Here is a 17,310-nt window from a genome sequence, read left to right on the forward strand (position 1 = left end):
GACCCACACCCTATTTTCGGAGAGCAGAGGCGCGGCTTCCGGTGGATCGTAGGCCGGAGCTGATTTCCGGCGATTCTGGCCGGAAATCCGGCGACTTCCAGAGGCGATTTCAGGTGAGCAAGGAGTGCGATTTTCCGGTGATTTTTCCCTAGCTTTGAACGAAAATTCGCTAGGTAATTTCTGATGAATTCTTGTTCAAATTGTTATAGGTTTATTTTGATTTATGATTTGTTGGAATTATCTTTGATGTTGGTTGATTTTTCGGTTGAATGGCATTCGGTGGGTTATGGGTATTTGTTGAATTTTTCCCCTGCTTCGGTGATGATGGTTCTGATAAATGATTGGGTGTTTTTGGATGTGAAATTATTGGGTAAAATTCACTGATTGGTCGAACCCCCTTTGAAACTGATTTTCTGTTTGTTCTTCTTTCTTCCGATTGTGTATGTGTTACGGTATTGTGTTGATGTTTGTAGAAACTTTGATGTTCTTGAGATACAGTTAAAGTAGTTATTCTCAAAACTGATAAAAAAAGAATATATAATTAAAATAGAGAAAAATTTAGAAAGTTTGATGTAAGAGTAACTTTAAAAGTGATGGATAAAATAAAAAAAGTACATTATTTGAGCGAAATTTGGAGAAAACTTTGAAGAGCTTGATAAGGTGCCCTCACGATTGTCATCCACATTAAACTTCTTTAATAGCTCATGCCTTCTCTGATTTGAACTTCCGTAGAACCTCACGCTTCTAAAGAGTCTCAACACCTATTTCTCCTCCCGAACACCTATTCCTCTTCCCAACCTATTCTTCATCTCGCTGCCAACCCGCCGACCAAGCCGTTGCAGACATCGGTCACGTTCTAGTGGCTGGAGAGAATTCACTTGTTGAAGAGAGTGGTGAGAGCGGCGGCGCACATGGCGAGAGTGGCACTCCATTGGTCGTAGTAGTTACCAAAGCTATACATATGCGAATCTTGGTGAGCGAGCCGGAGGTTGCCGTCATTAGAGGAGGACCCAAAAGCTTCAAGACACAAAGCTTCTGCATCTGGGGCTAGAAAGGAATGTAATGAACGATTGCCATGTCGACGTGATCATAAGTGAGGTCACCAATGGCTATGCTGGCCGGACAATTGGAGAAGATGTTGTCTTGGACCTGAAGGACTTGATGTGCCAAGTCAGGACTTGACAAGGCCACCATGTGTAAGTACCCCATGCGGAGGTTTAGTGAAGGGATCAAGAGAGCGATGACTCGGTTTTGATGGTGTCGAGGTTCTTGTAGAATTTAAGGGCTTGTTTGCTGAGAGAATATCAGTTGTTTGGTTCTTGAGAAAATAACAGCAACCAAATTTTTTTTTTTTTTCCAATACATACATATATATATATATATATATATAATTTAGATTGACTTTTTTTTTTTTTTTAATTCTTTTTTTTTAAGTGAAAGATCCCTTTCAATAGATAGAAACGAGACCAAATCAGTCAAATGTTAGAGTTACAGAGAATTCCTAATAAATTAAGTTATAGGCACAAGGGCTTCGTTTTTTGTACGAACATATGGTATTTTTTTTTTTTTTTTCAAAAAAATGTTAAGAGCATTTTCTAATGTTTTTTTAAAGTCTTTCTATAATAACATGTCACCCTGATTTTAATAAAATAATAATAATGATAATAACTAAAAAAAACTACAGCTTAATTTATATCTCTCTCTCTCCTGTTTTTATTAAAAAAAAAATACAAGAAGTCATATCAATATAGAAGTACCTCAAAAAGACACTAGAAAGAGGTCTAGCATTTCTTTTTCTTTTTTTACAAACAAAGTTAATAAATGCACCTTTTTTTTTTTTTTCTTAAACAACAAAAAATGGTTTACGTCGTACAGTATGAAACTAAGAAAATTCTAGTCATTTACTGTTAAAGGACTACAAATATATTTATTGACCCTAGATGATTTTACCCCCAATAAAAAAAGACGTGATGAACTGATTCGCTTTAAACAGCAACGTGAATCAACATCAACGTTTTTTTTTTTTTTTTTTTTTAATTGATTATACCAAAAACATTTTATACCCAAACCTCAAACAACCTAAATCTCATTAGCAACAACCCAAATGACGTCATTAAAAAAAATTAAGTATGAGCATTAATAGTCTTCAAAAGCAACGTTAAAGGGTTTTTGACGCAACAAGTGCGTCGAAATGTCAATTATTTGTTAAGAAAACATCAATGGAAACCTACCATAATGTGATCTTATGATATATTTGTTTCCACAAAGTCATGACAAACCAGAGAGTGAGAAGGAAAATATTACATCCGATGCATAACATCAGCCAATAATCCTAATACGTACAATTCAATGACTAATGAACTTAACACTAAACCTAAAGATAAATATCACAATTAGATTACCCTAACCCTTCCCCATACAATTCTGATCATGACACTTTCCTCTTACACATTAGCCGGATCTTCTGCCAAGCCCCTTGTTAACTTGGGTTTGAAATTGCGCCACTTCTTGACCGCCCAAGAGAGTGGGCGAATCATGTGAATCACACCAACCAACACAACCACTCCCATCCAAATACCTACTAACGTAAGGGGCAACAAGCTCAGTCCATCAAAAAGATGAACCTTGTCCATGACATCCACTGGCGTTAGATAAGGCTTAACATAATCATAAAGATGAGACGGGTTTATCAAAACCATTGCTAACGTATAGGTAATTGTCATGCACACGACAGCAGTAGTCATGGCTAATGTAAAAAACCATCTAAATAAGCGGCTCGTAAGAGGAAATCCACAAGTGACTAAAAGTATGACGCACAGAGATGCAAAGAGAGAGATGGAATTGGTAGATATTAACACCAGGTAAGGACCTGGATAACAATAAGCTAAAACTGCTGTGCCGGCTTCAAAATTAGTATGTTGCTCACAATATGAGAAGTTAACCGTGGAGTTGTATTTATGCTCTTGCCAAACGCCACCTGGTGGGCTGACCCCAGCTTGGAAAGCCATGGTTGCAATCACAGTGGCCACTAACATCAACACACCACGTTCTTCCTCCGTCCAGTTTCGCTTCAAGCGTTTACCTAATGACAAACAAACACACTTCCACAATCTCCTAAACCATGATCCAGCTGATTGTGCTTCATCAACACTAGTACCACTTGGTGCTGGTGGGAGTGAAGGATCCATTGATCTTGTCACACCAGCTTCCTTGAGAATGTCTTTTATTTCAAACCATTCAAAGTCTCTTGGACATTCCTCTAAGACATCCAAAGCTGTGTAACCAATCTTGTTCTTGACATTGGCCCCTCTTCGTATTTTCGGTATTGAAAGTAAGTATTTTATAGACTGCACAAACACAACCCCAAATAAATTTAATTCAACCACATTGAATGATCTTTCTTGGGTTATTTACTATGTACCTTTTTGCATGATCTTTAGAAGAAACACATCAAACCAAGGGATCTTTCTATTTTTGGTGGGCATGTTTGAAAAATCGTGATTGTTTATTTATTTTTTTTCTTTCACTTATTCTACCGATATATCTTCTAATATAAAATTTTAGTCCTACAATATATTATGAATACAAACAAACTCACGAAAAGGGGGAAGGAAAAACAAGAAGTAGATCTCAAATAATTTCATAGATGTGGATAGTGTGCTACTTTATATATTACTAGAAAAAAAATTTGTCTTGTAGGAGAATAGCAACAGAGATATTGTTAATATACCTTCATTTGCTTGAGCACTACTGCTAAATGCAATATGGAGTTCCCATGATGATCTTTGGAGCTGAGAAACAATTCTTCACCATTATCCGATTCCACTAACACTCTCAAAGCATCCAAATGATTAAATCGAACACACAAGTGCAATACACTGTCTCCATTGAGATTCACCCAGATGGACTCTGGTTGAGCACTAATTAACATTTTTATGATCTCTATTCGTCCTCTCATTGCGGCTAAGTGAAGAGCAATTCTCTCATCTTGATCACGAACTAAGCAAAAATATTGACCACGAGTTAAGCCAACACATGCATTTGCTTGTAACAATACTTTTACTATGTCAGTGTAGCCCTCCGCAGAAGCCAAGTGAAGAGGGGTTCGTCCTCGCGAATCCACCTCTTCTGCAAGTTTAGGTTTCTTTCTGAGAAGCACTTCACTAAATTCAAGGTAACCAAGCAAAGCTGCTATGTGTAAGGGAGTCTCACTGAAGGATGTCAATGAAACTCTATCAAGGATGTGTGGATCCCTTTGGATCAATGTGGTCAAGGTGCTCACACACCCATTCCTCGAGGCTACATAGAGTTCGGCCATATTCGCCGTCTCATCTTGCCCTCTGTCCATCCTTCACCTGTGAAAAGTATATGAAAGAAAAGTTGATGATAGTGGACTTAATAATGTTGGCGTTTACATCTTGGAGGATGGCTCCAGTCGGGTAGCTCTTGGGTCAAGTCGTAATGGTGACACAGTGACAGCCATTGCTAATGAGATGGAGATAGTGGGACCAAGGAAAAATGGCAGGCGTGACACTGACAAGTTGATTGGTGCAGATGCCAGTGATGAAAGAGGTTTGATTCCTACATTTTATCGGTAAAATAATTGTAAAACACTCCCACATGGGGTGGGCCTCACTGTGTGTGGAGCCCACCCCATATGAGGAGGTGTTGTATAATTGTTATGGTGATGTTGTAAATCCATCATTTTCCGTGATGGAATGACAGATACTAAAAGATAAAAAATAAAAGGGTTAAATATGCTTTTAGTACATGAATTTTTAAAACTTTATTTTTTGATATTTGAATTTCAATTCGCATCATAAATAATACATTCGTTTTAAGAAAAGATTAAATTAGTATCTTAGTCAAGTTTTCCCTCTAAAAACTAGCGGCCCGCCACGTTACTGCCATTTAACACCACTATGAACATGACACATGTCCCTTGCGACACGTTAGCACTCACAAAATTGCCAAATCACCCACATCTTTAAAAAATAATTAAAAATAATAAAATTTAAAAAAAAATTGAAAAAAAAAGAAAGAAAAACAAATTAAAAAAAAAAAAAAGAAAGAAGAATGGTCCACCCCCTTGGCCACCATGAGGTGATTGGCTGGGATTTGGCGGGTAAGGATATGCCCAGTGACAAAGCCAGGATTTTAGTTGAGGGGGGGCAATAATTTTATTTTTTTTTATTAATTTTTTTTTCGATTTGATAAATAATTTTTTTTTAATTTAATCAAAAAAATAATTAAAAATATAACCAACGCAATAAATAAATAATTCAACAAAATTTAATTATCTTTTTTTTTTTTTTGACATGTCCACACAGGAGGGGGAAGAGGGATTGCAACTAGTGACCTCCGCTTCATGAGGCGTAATCCCCAGCCAATTAAGCTAACCCTTGGGGACAACAAAATTTATTTGAGATTTGATTCTTGCACTACATCATCACAACAATTGCACAACTATCCTTCACATGAGGGTGAACTCAGTGTGTAGGGCCCACCCTCATGTGAAGGGTTGTTGTGCAGTTGTTGTATTGGTATTGTAAATCTAACATTTTTCAATTTAATTATCGCTGAAATATATAAATGTAACTTAAAATTGATTTGTCACACCTAATATTAATTTATTTAGTTGTTCTCTACAGGTCTTCATACATTGAAATTGCTGCGTGATTTCTTCGTTGCTAATAGTTTTAAATATGTCATTCTCAATATACATAAGCAGACAATCAAAAATTTAAAATTGTAAACTTGAACGACAATTTTAGGAAATGACAATGAAAAATCGCAAACATAACACTCAAGATTACAAATAATGTCAAAAGGTATTTTAAATGTAATATATACTGCATAAAAAAAATAATAATAATAGTAATAAAAAAAAAAAAAAAAATCACTTTTCATGCCTAGACAAGTATCATAAATCTCATCCAACTCATTACAATGAAGAAGTCGGCTAAGCTAAAGGCCAAAGGCTTTTTTTTCTTTTTTTTTTTTAAAAAAAAAAAAAAAAAAAAAAAAAAAAAAAAAAAATAGGGGTTTAAGCGACCAAATAAGCGGTGGAGACTGAAGAGAGGGATGGCTCAAATTTTGAAGCGTTGACAGCGACGTAAGAGGGTTTGCCAGGGACATGTAAATGGGATTTCTGGGAATTGTTACTTTAAACTTGTCATTCTTTCAATTAATCTATTAAAAGACAAGTAAAGGAGACGTGTCCTTTCATTACTAATTTATTATTAATTGATTGGCAAATATTCTCCTTTTAGTCATTTATTGTCCAAGATGTCTCTTATTCATAAACAATTATACATCATCCATCTTGAGGGGGAGTCTCAGGAACTTGCAGCAAATAAGTAGTATTTTGTAATGAACGATTCATTCATTCATTCATTCAGAGAATACAGAGTTCTTCCTCCCATACTCTGTTTCCTCTTCTTCATACTCTGTTTTCCATAGTCCTTCTCTTCTCATAGTAGAACTTGACACGATGTCCCACTACTACAAATATTTTTCGTAAAATACAAGTCATCCCCAACAGAATCAACTTGGGATCACACGTAGCTACAACCTCCTCCTTACATATAGGTCCAAGTAATTACAAAAAGATAAGATAAACTATTCAAAAATGCACGCCACACAAGCATAGACAGGAAAGTACGAAGAAAAAACAGGGGTCCAAAACATGACGTTATTTTCAAAAGTAATTGGTTTATTAGTCGACTTTCTCTCTGGAGACTCCAAGAAATTTATCTTTATCAATGATGGTAAGCCAGAAAAGATACAAGGATCAACCTCATATGCTACAGAATATATAAATATAAACGGCTGCTTCAAGTATCCAGCCCAATCAACCCCAAGTGGCCTCTTTCCGTCTCTCAGTATCCGCCAGACACATCCATCAAGATCGTCTATATCCCAATCCTTCCTCATTCAGTGGATTATCCGTGTATAGCTTATATTTGACGAAAAGAACACATTGCATAGATTACTATAGACTTGTGCAAAAAATAAATAAATAAATAAATATAACATTTATTTATTTGATATATGAAATGAATAATTTAATTGAATAACTCATGAACAAGCTTGAGTTCGTTTAAAATATAAATGAATTGAGTTTGAATATATTATTTAACCTCGTGATAATTTCGAAGTCGGTTCATGTTAAATAAATAAACAGAAATTGAACATCCAATACTAGATAGGGGTAGTAGCTCTTGGCTAAAATCATTAACTGCAACTGTCTATGGCTATTATTAAAAAGGGCTTTAATTGCTGCACTCTACAAGCACAACAGCCACTCACATGAGGATTGAGCTCAGTGGGTGAGCTTCATCCTCATGTGAGGGGGTGTTATGCACATGTTATGTTAGTGGAGTGAAAATAACATTTTCCTATTAAAAATAAGAAAAATACTATAATTACAACAAGTACATTACAATTATACAACATCAAAAAAAATGTCCGTACATTTGTGGTACATATATCACATTCCTTGCATAACGCCACCTTCAATAATTAGATAAGACGATTGGGAGGACCCGTGGAATTGACATATTTAAAATTAATTCATATTATTGGACCGACAGGACCGCGGAATGAAGCTGTTGATTTATCCTCTTTTGCACTGTGATTGTGACATGAACTTTTTGAATTTTAATTCTAGGAATTGATGAATAATTGTCACAAAAATTAATTCATTTAAAAACTAAATTCCATTCCTCTTATTATTACCATAAACATAAGCAAAATTCTAAAAGCTTCTTTCCAAATCAATATCATCAATAAATGTATATGACCCCTTTTGAAGCTTCAAAAGCATGGCGACCCAATTATGGCATACATAAATGGGTAATGCCAACGGGTGACAATCTATGCAAAGAAGATTAATTTTTTGCAATAACCCTCCAAAGGTTTTTCTTCATTGCTGTTTGTGCTATCAATTTAAATGCAAGTCCTACAAAAGAATAAAATTGTAATAAATATACATCAGCCCATTGAACTAATTAATAGTTATTTTTTATTTAGCTATATGAATTAACAGGTATGACATTTAGGTCCATCAATTTGTTATTTTGTTACAACTTAGCCTCATCTATCAATTTTAATCGTTATGTTAGATGAAAAATTAAATTTGACCATAACCTTTTACAAATACCCTTATTTGACCATTAAAAAACCATAATTACCATTTGTAATTATTTAATTATTACAAAAAGACTTTTTTTTTAAAAAAAAAAAAAAGTAAAAAAATAAATAAATAAAAAGACTTTGTTCATAATTAGAAGCAAAGTATGAACAGATAAGCAATGAATTATCACCTTGTATTAAGGCATTCGGAAAGAGAAAACAGAATTAAGTATAAATATGTACCAGGAATCAAATTTGACTCGTCGGTGCTCTTAATTAATACAATCAGGAGGATATGGTTCCGTTAATTTGTCAGGATCATGAGAATATAAAAAATAGTATAAAAAAAATTCTTTAGTTTAATTATTTTATGTGTAATAATTTTACTCTTTACATATTAACTTAATATATTTTTTATATATTCTTGGTGATTCAAATTTCTGTCACAGTCCTTGAAAGGATTAGGGAGTTGTTTGGTAAGTAATTATGAAATGAAATATTTATTTGATTAATAATAAAAAGTGATTGATGTGATATAAAATTTGTGAATGCTTTATGAAAAAGTGAAAAAGTTTTATTTTGTAGTGAATTTTTTATTTGAATAGTAATAAAAAATTATTGATGTGATGTAAAAAATATAAAAAAGTTAGAATGTTCTTTATTTGATTTTTTTAGAAGAAGTGAAAAGGAAATTGAAAATTTATGAATGGGTTGCCAAACAGCTTCGAAAATAATGTGGGCAATCATTTTAAAGTGGCTCTACCATGCAGAAATCGAAAATAATATAATAAAGACGGAAGCAAGAAAGAGAAAAGAACACAAAGAATTATTGGTGGTTCGGTATTAGATATTTATGTCTACTACTACAAATTAGCTATAAAGGTTACATTGTGCTCATTGACTAACTTATTTGTCTACAATACAAAGGTTCCTATTTCTAGGGTTTAGAGTAAATACAAAGAATGATAATCAAATTTTCATGATTTAATTATAATTAACCCGCAAATAGAGAATATTACAATATCAATTAAATATGGAATATAAATAAAAAAATAATATATTTTCCATATATTCTAACATGAAGAACTTGGTGTGCAACAAGTGTGCATGCGGATCCACATGATCAGTATCGGATGGTGAACTCTTGGGGTTCTACTACCACCTTATTTGTTAAGAAAACCTATCTTAAGGGATCTTTGTTTCCAACCACATGTAAGGATGTTCTAATTAAGAATATCCTTCCTGCATGACACAACTCAATCAGTTCACCATTATTCTTAGAGACTCCTAATGGTTTATGCATTTTTATATGTAAAATGGTTAACAAAAACCTATTTTATCTATTTTAACTAATGTGTTTTAAAAGGTATCATACATCCGATTATCTAATTATTTCACTATATCATTTAAATATTCTTTATTATTATTATTATTATTTCTTTCTCTTTCTTTATTTTAATTCTTAGATATTTTTTCAACGATAAGTTTTTTTTTTTTTTTGATAATTATTTGCTATAAAGTTAGCAAAATTTTTGTTCTCATCTAAGGTGGTTCGTATGAGTGTAACCTTAAAATGAAAAACATAGATTTTGTCATATAGACATACTCTAAAATACAATTTTTCAGATTATTCGAAGATATATTATAATATTGCTATTGTGTAAATGAGTTTTGATTAGTCATTTTAGCCTAAAGGTGAAATGAGTAAGCCATATAAATGCTCTTATAGATTCAAAGTTTATGTATTAACAATAGTAGTAATTGATTTTGGAGCTAGGCCCTCCTGTGAAGTGCTTTTGGCTTTGGACCGATATTGGCTATCAATTCCAAAAACTTTAAGACAAAATATTGTCTACTTTGAAGGATTCAGGCATTCTTCAACTATAATTTACTGAGAGAATTTCATCATTAAACCACTTATTTATGCATAATTGTTAGGTTTTTAGTGTTGACAAATTCAGTGTCAATACTTATTTGATTGTAAGTTTAGTCTACTAGGTAAGTTGGTGAATAAGTTTCCAAGACATGATGATGGAATTGAATTCGAGTGGGCTGAATCAAACTCAAATAGAAAGACCTATAAGATGGGGTTAAGTTAAATCAATCAAGGAATAGAAAATCTATATGATATGGTTAAGTCTAATCAATCAAGGGAATTGAATAAGCAAATCGGAATTTCATTAAGTGGAGTTAAAATCAGATTTGTCAATTCTAGATTGAGCAAGTCTCAGTGTTTGTATGATAACATTCGGCTCCAGTATCGGATTGAGGTGAAATCAACGGCATTGCAAAACTAACTCAAAAGAACACAAATCAATTTGAAATAAGATTTTCTTATTTCGAAAGTTTACTATACTAAAATCGCTCCGCACTATATGACCAAAAATCTAGGCGAATTTTATTGAAATCCTATCCCTACTCGAACTAGGTTTTCTTCAAAAGTCTATTTAAAATAAATTCCAAGTAATAATTTATTAAGGATTCTACGGTAGAATTCAGTATGTTAAGAGAGGGTTTTAGACATGGAGTGTTAATGTTAAATCTCTCTTCGAATTTGGGTTGTTGTTTTACTATCAACCTTGAACAATTGAAACCAACTAGAGTTCCGGTTAAAGAGATCAAGAAATAAGAATTCTCCGAAGATTCTAAGAAAGAAGCAGACAAGTGAGCTACTTGGAGTATGACAATTGCAAAGGTTTTGTGAGTATGAAAATCTTGTAATTCGCTATTCTTCGTAATTGAATTGATTTTCTATGTTTGGCTACCCTGAATTGGTTTTTCTCTTTAACTTCAACGAGTTTTCATTTCATCACCAAATATCTGTGTTAATTGCTTTATTGTTTTTCCTATTTTGGTTTTTTTTTTTTGTGTGTGGTTGATTATTTTTTTAATTTCGCATTATATTGGCATATAACTACCCAACCCCCCTTCTAGGTACTGTTTGGAGTCTGATTTATATTTTCAAAAAATCACCCAATAATCCTAATACAAATCAATGACTAATGAACTTAACACTAACCCTAAAATATTACAATGAAATTACCCAAACCCTTCCCCTTACAACTAAAATTATGATCATGACAATTTTTCTCTTAGACATTAGGCGGGTTTTCTACTACACCCATTCTTGACTAGAGTAGAAATTGCACAACTTATGCACCATCCAACAGAGTGGGTGAATTATGTAAATCACAATAACAATCATGATGCGATCAAATAATAAAAATAACAAGGAAAAAGATATGACCTACTTCGAGAGAGCCTTGATCTCCAAAACAACTAATAAGGTCTATGTTTGATTATAATTCAGCATGTTTATTCATTGAGTAGGATTACACTTAAATAGATGACGGCTAGGTCATAAGACTTAACCATTAGGTTTAGCCGTCATAACACATTGCAAGAAAATAAACTAAGAATGAAAAATATATTCCTTATTTAGCTAAGACACTTAGGGAAAGAAAATATGGAGAAGTATTCTACTCCTTATTCCGCTATAAGCTTCTTATTATGCTAGTGGTGGCTAGGGTAAATGCGGCTAGGGTTAGAGGTTGCTGCTGCAGTGCCACATCAGCCCTAGCTTGTTGTCCGTATCATCCCTCCCCCCTAACAACTTCCTTGTCCCTGAGGAAGAGTTCCAGCTTTGCACAATTCAGCCCTTTCCCTTCCAACCTTGGCTTCATCTCTTCTTCCTTCTTCTTCACATTTTGCTCCAGCATCTCCTTGTCAAGAACATCTCAAAGAACAACCTTTTGAAAATCCTCAAAAGCTGGAAAACTATAAGGCCAGCTTTGGACTTCATTCATCATCTGTATTCTAGCATCCTCCCATAGCCAAAACGGATCATCTCCGATAGGTGCATAATTATGATAGATAAATACTGGGCCAAAAACCTTCTTCCATAGCTCACCAGCTCTGAATTTTGGCACCAGGTCTTGTCCTATAACGCCCCGCCTTTTACAAAAAGACGTAAGTGAAAATTTTTTAATTTTTCCACGTAACGTTACTAACTCATCAGAGTTATAAATTAGCAGCGGAATATAATATTTTCCAATTGACTTGAAATTAAATAACACATCAGAGCTTCTAACTAAAATACCTATAGACATCCATTAGAAAATACTTAGAACAAATACATGGAAACATGTGTTAATAGTGATACAAGAGATTACATGGAAACTATTAGCAATTTTGTCAACATAAAATGTAATAAACACAGAAAACTATAAACAAAATACAATCTATGCGTCCTTAGCTTTAAGACCTCTTGAGCTCTAATCTTTGTCTATAAACCTGCACCAATATATATATATATATATATATATATATATAAACAAGAACACAAAATATTAAAGTGAGTCTACTGTTTCCCATAATAATATGAGTGCTGATTTATTTAAGTAAATGCAACACCATGAAATAATATAAAGTAATGACAGTTTTATATGCACAGTTTTATTATAAAATAAATTACGAGCTTCTTGCATTCAATCTTATAGAGACATAACTCTAATAAATAGATTCAAGGAGACGTCACTCCAGTATATAAAATCTAAGAGACGTAACTCTTGTCTAGCGTGTTATAGGAGACATTACTCCCGTTTAGCGAATGATAGGAGACGTCACTCCCGTTTAGCGAGTTCTAAGGAGACGTCACTCCTCTAATAATTATTATCTTTTTGGCACAGGTAGACGTCACTCCCTGGTCCGTAGGCAGACGTCACTCCCTACTCTGTTCTTTATTAATGTTTTTGGCTCAGGCAGACGTCACTCCCTGATCCGTTGGCAGACGTCACTCCCAACTTTGCTATAATTAAATAACAAAATATGCAAATTCCACATGCGCAACCAATTAAATAAAGCAGAAATCATAACATTATGAAAATTCAGCATCACCCTCAGTGAGTAAGAAATACTCACAGTTCTCTGCTACAAAGAGAAGTCCACAGGAATAATGATTGCATAGTTGTATACATTTGATAATATGTTAGTATAAAAGACTAAGAACCTATTTTAACATTTCATCACTTTCGACTTCTAAATCACTTATCCCAATTTCTAATGTCGCTTAGATATTATAACGGCATAAAAAGGTTAATTATATTACCACATATTTTATGCGGACATTATTACGGCTTTTATTAATTAACGACTAAAATACTCTTTAATTAAAACGGCATTCTAAAAGCTTATCTATTTTTGTACCAAATTAACATAGTAACTCGATTAATATAATTAATGGGTTTTATATTTTAAAAGTACACAAGCGGTACAATATAAATAATTCTTATTTTAATCTTATAACTTTTGGGTGGAATAACGGCATTAATGTTACTAATGCCTAAAAATACTTCAAAAATATTTGGGCGGCGTAATAGCACTTTTGTAAAATATTACTTTTTATTCGGGTATTACAATGACGTATTTTATAAATCATTTGCGCCAAATAAAAAACCATGTTTAAAAACACAACATTAAAATATTAATACTTATTAAAACTCATAAAATCATAAATTTTAAAACAAAACTTTATATGTCACTAAATATCCTTTTTCTTTATTTATCTTCTCTTTTCTCTTTCTACCTTTCTTCTTTTTCTTTGTCCTTTTCTATATACTGCTTTTTGTTCCTTTTCTTGCAATCACCGAACACACACACTTCCTTTCATCTTTTCTTTTTCTGTCATTTTGCTTTTCATTTTCTGTAAGTGTTTAGTTGTCTTCTCTTGTTTTCTTTCCCCTTTTTCTTTCTTTCTTTTCACGAGCTTCCTTCTTCTTCCTATTTCTTTACTTTTCTTTTCTTCACCGAAACGCACACAGCAGGTACCCGAGAGAGACAGAGAGAGAAGAGAAGAGAAACTAGAATCCAAAAGAGAGGATTCTTACCTGCAGTTGCTGTTCCAAGATGGAGAAGAAGAAGAGATCTGCTGCTGGTCGAGTGGGGAGAAACAGAGAGCTCTTTATGCTCTGTTTTTTCGGTGCAAACAGGGACAGTTTCTGGTGTTATTCTCTGCTGTGTTTGTGGGGAAATGAGAGATGATTCAAGGCTTCATTCTTGGTTTCTATGTGCTGGAAGATTAGAGGAAACAAGAGAGATCTATAGCAAAGTTTCTGCACTCTAAAGAAAAGGAAACAGGGAGTTGCACGTAAAAGAACGTGTTGGAATTGGTTTCTTGATGAAAGCTGATTCACCCATGCTCTCCTTATATAGAGGGCTTGAAGGGACGAGATTCACCCAGCACAAACTATCCTCCACGGCTGGATGATCAACAGGTGGTTTACAGAAATGATTACCAAGATAAAATCTCTTATTTGTGAATGAAGGGGGATGCATTTTCCTTGGACGATTGGGATGGCTTAAATGGTTGAGATTTCTTTGATTTCATCTCATTTAATGGTTGGAAACTACAACTTGGGCAGCAAGTAGAAGAACTCAAGGATGAGTCATCAGACTTTGAAAATATCGGCTTATCAACATCTAACCAGAAATAGTTTCTGACTTTAGGAAACTAAGTTTTCCAACTAAGTGTTTTAACCGATATTTATCGATGTGCATGGGCTGGGCGCTGATCGTGTGGACTGAGTCTATCATTTCATATGAGCTGGGTTTTATGGGCCGGGTCCATTTTAACTAAAATGGGCCCACAAACTTACTAATGTTAAATTTTCGTCCAAAATAAAGCTAGTATTTTTCGTGGGTGTTTCCTTACCCTTAACGAAATCCAAAAATTATGAAATTCGAGGGGTAGCTAGAAGACTTTGAGACAAGCGTTTTGAATTTTGAATCGACCAAAATGGAGTTCGTTTGACTCTGTTTCCATCATTCCAAAGTTTAAGGTCCGATTGAGTTTTTATCAAATTAAAAATATAAATGTTTATAAATGAATATTTATTTTTATAAATATTCATTTTCACATTTATTCTTTTACATTATTATTAGATCATAAATCATATTTTAAGATATTTTATTCAATATCATCAAACGCGCTGCCTATATGATCTGAGGTCACCAAAACCATTGCCTACATATAGGTAATTGCCATGCACAAGACAACAGTAGTCATGGCTAATGTAACTGACCATATAAAGAAGTTGCTTGTAAGAGGAAATCCAAAAGTAACAAAAAGTACGACGCACTGAGAAGCAAAGAGAGGTGGTATTGAACGATATGAAGAATAGGTAAGCACCTGGATAGAAATAAGATAAAACTGTTGTGCCGGCTTCATGTATATTATTATGCACACAATTGAAGTTATCCCTTGAACTGGATGTATTTTTTTACCAAATGTACGCCACCTGGTTGGGTGATCCTAGCTTGGAAAATCATAGTTGCAATGGCCACTAACATTAATATACCACATGTTTGCTTGATCCCGTCTTCCCTAGTGCTGATTTACATTTTTTATGCTAGACGTACCAATATACCTGTGAGCTCGAGTTTGAATAAAACAGAACATATGTGTATAGTTACGGATATAGTGCATATGATGTTTCATAAAGCGCTGTGCTTAAATGTGCTTAGATACTTGTGTTTTCCAAAGGTTTAAAAATACTCGTATCTTTATATAGTTGGGTTAGGATGCCACTCATTTTCTGCTTAAGCGTATCTGTATGCTTGTATTTCCCGAAGGTTTGGGAAGCTTGTATACGAATATCACTAAACCACTTGATATATGTATGATGCGAGTATAAAGTAGTATAGTTTTTCTTGATAACAAGCTCATATGTTTACTATATTAGCTATGAAACATTTTAAAAGAAAGATTCTCACTAATAATAGCTATTATAGTAAACACTAGGTAGGAAAAAAAGAAAAAAAAAAAAAAAAAAAAAAAAAAAAAAAAAAAAAAAGTTGGCTCATTGTGAAAACTTAATGAGTTTTACACTACAAAATTTGTGGACTAATATTTCCACCTATGCGAACATGACAACCACTACGACTGTGTAGATGCTAATGTTGTGCTATAGGTACCGTTGAAGTCGATGAGGACGTAGTGGCTTTATATTTGGAGTACTACGACTGAAGCATTTCGTGACAGTTGTATTTGTTGGATTTGTGGATAGTCCATCTTTTGTACAAGCATTTTGTATATAGCACGGGTCATATGTGACACTTTTGTATAACCATTCTTTTGTTAAATATGTAATTAATGTGTTGATAAGCTTTAATTACATAGATAGTCAAATGACTCTGATGTCGTAATTATTCTTTATAGATAAAGAATTTAGTTTCCACTACAATGTATTTACCTCTAATATATTATGCATATGTTATGAGATGTATTAGGTTGATGTTGACTTATGACTAAGAGCATTAGCAGCAGTTACCTAACCATTTTTTAAAATTTAGGGAACAAAACTATTTTTTACTTTCTTATAAAAAAACATTTTACAATAAATTTCCTTAATTTTTTCGGTATCAATTAAATACTCCCTTTTACTTTTATTTTATTCTTTTTTCTCTATCCCACTTTTATTTTTTTATTTTTTTATTTTTTATTTTTATTTTTTATTTTTTATTTTTTTTTTTTTATTTTTTTTTTTTCGTTTTTATCTTGATTCTAGAAGCATCATCGTCCTGGGTCTTCACCTCAGCACGTCTCCATCTCCGACGGTGACCTCACCGCCAAGGTCATCCCCAAGACTCACTACAAAAAATTTGATCATTAGCGGCCAACAAATTTGGCCGCTAATGATGTTATTTTGGCCACTATTAATAAATAGCGGCCAAATTTGGCCGCTAATGATGTTATTTTGGCCGCTATTAATAAATAGTCCGACGCTAAAGACTATTAGCGGCCACTTTTTTTGGTCGCCGCTAATAATTGTTTTATAGCGGCCACCAAGTTTGCCGCTAAAAGTAATTTTATCCGCCGCTAATAATTGTTAACTGAGTCTAAAATCGCCGCTAATACTAGACTATTAGCGGCGACACGTATGTGGCCGCTAATAGTTAAAATAGTCGGGTATTATTAGCGGCCACATGAGTGGCCGCTAATAGTCTAGTATTAGCGGCCACACATGTGGCCGCTAATAATACCCGACTGATTTAACTATTAGCGGCCACATTTGTGGCCGCTAATACTATTAAAAAATTGAAAAAAAAATAAAATAAATATATATATACAAAAAAAAAAAAAAAAAAAAATAGATCCATTTAACTTCACTGCATTAA

At 33.5% G+C, this 17,310-nt stretch overlaps 1 protein-coding gene across 1 annotated transcript; it reads right to left on the bottom strand.

Annotated features, from left to right (window-relative positions):
* Positions 1 to 2,286: 2,286 nt before the first annotated feature.
* Positions 2,287 to 4,449, bottom strand: LOC133867131 (ankyrin repeat-containing protein BDA1-like). The gene is made up of 2 exons (XM_062303822.1): positions 3,731 to 4,449; positions 2,287 to 3,347 (listed from the first exon to the last, which is right to left on the bottom strand). Exons 1-2 carry the CDS (start codon positions 4,346 to 4,348, stop codon positions 2,445 to 2,447), a joined length of 1,521 nt encoding a protein of 506 aa, XP_062159806.1. The 5' UTR covers positions 4,349 to 4,449; the 3' UTR covers positions 2,287 to 2,444.
* Positions 4,450 to 17,310: the final 12,861 nt, after the last annotated feature.

The sequence above is a fragment of the Alnus glutinosa genome, chromosome 4 (assembly GCF_958979055.1).
Source record: "Alnus glutinosa chromosome 4, dhAlnGlut1.1, whole genome shotgun sequence".
Lineage (NCBI taxonomy): Eukaryota > Viridiplantae > Streptophyta > Magnoliopsida > Fagales > Betulaceae > Alnus > Alnus glutinosa.

Excerpts from the sequence above, each read along its gene's own strand:
- LOC133867131 (XM_062303822.1), bottom strand. The coding sequence starts at position 4,348 with ATGGACAGAGGGCAAGATGAGACGGCGAATATGGCCGAACTCTATGTA. Across the intron at positions 3,348-3,730 it reads TAGTGCTCAAGCAAATGAAG|TCTATAAAATACTTACTTTC; the intron begins GTATATTAACAA and ends GTGTTTGTGCAG.